Raw genomic sequence first — 3,661 nt, forward strand, 5'->3', positions numbered from 1 at the left:
TGGCTGCAATGTAATAGAAGGAGGGTTTCTCAACAATTTAGGCCAATTTCAAGGAGTGTGAAGAATTTTGGGCGTGACGTTTTTAGTACTAATGTAAAAACAACAACAACAATCAAACAAACATGGAAGCAGTTAAAATGTTTCATCAACTTCTTCAACTTTGGCCACTTCTTGTTTATGTCGTTTCCAGCCACAAGGAAGCAGTTGGTCAAACACAGACCATTAGAAATGAAATGTGGGGTACATGGTGATAAATAGCTCAGGGGTATGTGAATGTCTTTTCTTCTCCTGAGACAAGCGACCACATTTCAGACATGATTTAGTTTATTTCGAAAATACTTCCGTGACGTTTTCAGTGCAGTCAAGCAGCAACAACATTAAACTTTACGTACAAATACAACAACAACTAAAGCGTCATCTCACCCTGGTGGTCCCTCCAGTAGATGTCCGGCCTGGAAGATGCCCACACACCTCTGCTCCTCTTTGTTGTAGAAGATAACGTACTCAAACGCTGCCCCCTGCTCCCTGATGTTTCGGGTGAAGAGACGAGCTTTTGACTGGATGAGCTTGCTGAGGTAGACGCCACCTGGTGGGGGGAAAAAAAAACACACAGCAACACGTCAGATAGATGGACAGTTCATTCATCCCTTTGGGGAAATTCAAGGTGTGCAGTAGCTCACATGTTACGATAAAGAGAATTAAGGAAACTAACGTGCAAAAGAACGTACAAATCTTACTGGTAGAGGAAATAAGGTGCAAAATTGTGCTGGTATTTACAATAACAAGTAAACCAGAGTAAATAAACAGTGCAAGTGGAAGATGTTGAGTAGTAAACAATAAATATTTTAGGACTACTTTAATATCTTAATGTATAGTAAAAGCAACACAGACAAAAATAAATACATCTACAGATGTGAGAAATCAAATCAGTGTACAGATGTGTTGTTTTCTTTGTAAGTCAAGACACAGCAAGATAAAGAATGTGTCTTATTCTGACTTCAGTGTGGATTAAATAAATTATATATACAATAATTTTATGCTGCCCGCAACCAATTTGGACATTTGATCACTTCTCCTCTATCTGTTTATGTCTTGTCAAAAACATTCATCATATGTTTAAATGTTTTGTGTGTGTTGAAGCTGCAAATTAAAAGCTAACTGAGAAATCCTGAAAAAGCACTCCTGCAGAATTAAGTTGTTTATAGTGCAGCTGGTTCAAAAACTTCACATAATCTTCACAATCTTCAATTTTGCATAAACCATGTGAGCAGAACTAAAACTTGGTCTAGTTTTAAATCGATTAGGTGAGTGCTGAGGGCCAGACTGTGTCCTAAAACATCATTAAACAAAAAACGATGCAGTTAAACCCTTTAAATCTGAGCCCTTCGTTACTCCATCACTGTGTTTGCTCTCCATTTTCACAAACACAACAAACAGCCACAGTCTTGTACCTGTCGCGTACTTGAGAGAGCGATTGTAGCTCGGCAGCCTCCTCCACACTCCTTCCTGCTGCTCCCCTCCGTCGGACTCGGCCGCACACTGGCCGTTGTAGTGTTCGTACAGCCGCTTCATCTCCGAGCCCCACGACGAGTTGGGCAGGCTGAAGTCCCTCGACTTGGAGGAAAAAGGCAACGGCAGCGACTGCAAGAAAAACAGGAAGAATTCATTACAGCCACCAGCTAATATCATGAGACAGAAAATATAATAAATAGGATTAGGTAAAACTAATCCATTTAAGCTCACATGCTAATAATCCCATTTCACACAATGCATGACATAAAAAGCGTTTAGATTTTTTGCCGGCTCACATTTCAGCTCCACCAAATTCAGATTTTCCCCTTTAAACTCCTCACATCTCAAGAAATGTTCCAACATATCTGAGAAAAACAAGGATAACAGAAAAACTGAAGGCATATTTGTTACTTCTTTCCTTTTCCGTTAATCAGCTTTATCTGCTGTCCTTGAAAATGAAACTCGATATAAAGTAGTTGGAACCAGCACACTGACGCTTCACAGACTTTATATGTAATAAAATACCAAACCAAGATGTTTACTGCAATACTTCAACTACATTTAGCTGCCGTGTTCTTTGACTTAAGTTCCATGCAGGACTTTCACTTGCAATTCCAGTATTTGTACATTGCTGTATTTGTATGTTCACCTGTTACACCACTGATAAAAATCACACCAGATTCAATAANTGATAATAATTTATAAATATGTTTTAAGTTAATAATTAAAGTCAATTAAAAGACAGATTAAAATGGTAGGTACCAGGTTTGCTTTAAAATATGTCACCACGCGGTCCTCTGGTTTCCAGGACGACTGATCCAGAAACGTGGACAAAACCAAACATACAAAAAAAAAAAAAACCCTAAATGCTTTCTCTCTCTTTGTTTTTTATCAGATGTCTAAGATGAGAACCCTGTTAGTCAATGAACCCAAAAGTCTGCTGGTCCCTGTTTGACCACAACAAGCGAACCGGAGCGCCGGGGTTCGATTTTGTGACAACGGACATGACTGAACTGAATATTTAATTGGCACAATGAATTATCTATGCGACGTCAATCACTGTCGGTCTGCGCTAACCGACAGCTGGACGTTGTATCATGGAGGGAACCTGAACAGTGCATTTCATTTTCCCATAAAGCAGCTCAACTTGTCCATAGAAATAACTGAGACTGTGCATCCAGAAAGCTTTTGTCTATTATCATAACCACCAACTATTAGGAGAATTATTGCTCAGATTTCAGTAACTGGTCAAACTAAGTGATAAAAACCCTGCTTCTACATGTGACTGAATGCTTCAGTGCAGCTCATTCGTTGCTGCCTGCCGACTGAGTTGTGTTGCTGCTGTACCTGCGGTAGTCGATGTTGAGGTTGGCCGTCATCACGGGTCCAGACAGCAGCGTGGCGTGAGTTCCCGTCACCGTGTCAATCATTGTGGCTATCGCCCCCCCGTGGACGTGTCTGGAAACAACAACACAGTCCGTCACACATCCAAGCCTAAAAAGTGACGTTTTAGTGACGTGCAAAGACCTAAAACTTGTCTGATTATAAAGGAATTCTATTTTGTTGTCTATTTATTTATCTGTTTGTTTACCTTTATTGGAAAGCTGACAATAGAAAGACAGAGCAGAGAGGGAAAGAGGACGGCATGCAGGAGAGTTCAAACTGACATAGTTAAGCCTCAGATTATTCACAGTCATACCAACTTTTGATTTATAACATTTTTTATTTCACCAATAGGTTTTTTTCTTGATGGAAATCACATAAAGAAGTTAACTGTTTATATGCAATTAAGTGTATTTTATACCAAGTACGCAATATAAAGTGAGTGTATTTACAGAAAAACATGTCTTCTGCCTGCATCAAACTACGAATTCGGCAACTGACAGGCTCAGAAATCACCTTCAGGATAAACTGTTCCTTTGCAGTCTGAACAGGATGTCACAGAAACACACTGATTAATTAAAATGTTATAAATTAGGGAGGCTACGGAGGCGATTTGTGCTCCTTTTTCATATTTTAACCTCAATTTAACCTGAATTCTCAAGCAAATTAGCAGCTCTGTCGCACATTTTTTTAATACTTTTGCCAGTAATCTAGTATTCATAGAAACTTGTCATTTAGTACACTGTACACTGTTCTAAGCTTCTGA

At 39.3% G+C, this 3,661-nt stretch overlaps 1 protein-coding gene across 1 annotated transcript in view; it reads right to left on the bottom strand.

Annotated features, from left to right (window-relative positions):
- The window catches only part of them4 (thioesterase superfamily member 4), an 11,504-nt gene that overhangs the window by 3,557 nt on the left and 4,286 nt on the right, over positions 1-3,661 (bottom strand). Inside the window, 2 exon segments of the mRNA XM_008287744.1 lie at positions 424-586; positions 1,452-1,641. Of these exon segments, the coding sequence (XP_008285966.1) occupies positions 424-586; positions 1,452-1,641 (353 nt within the window).

Source organism: Stegastes partitus, unplaced genomic scaffold, assembly GCF_000690725.1.
Source record: "Stegastes partitus isolate 25-593 unplaced genomic scaffold, Stegastes_partitus-1.0.2 Scaffold517, whole genome shotgun sequence".
Lineage (NCBI taxonomy): Eukaryota > Metazoa > Chordata > Actinopteri > Pomacentridae > Stegastes > Stegastes partitus.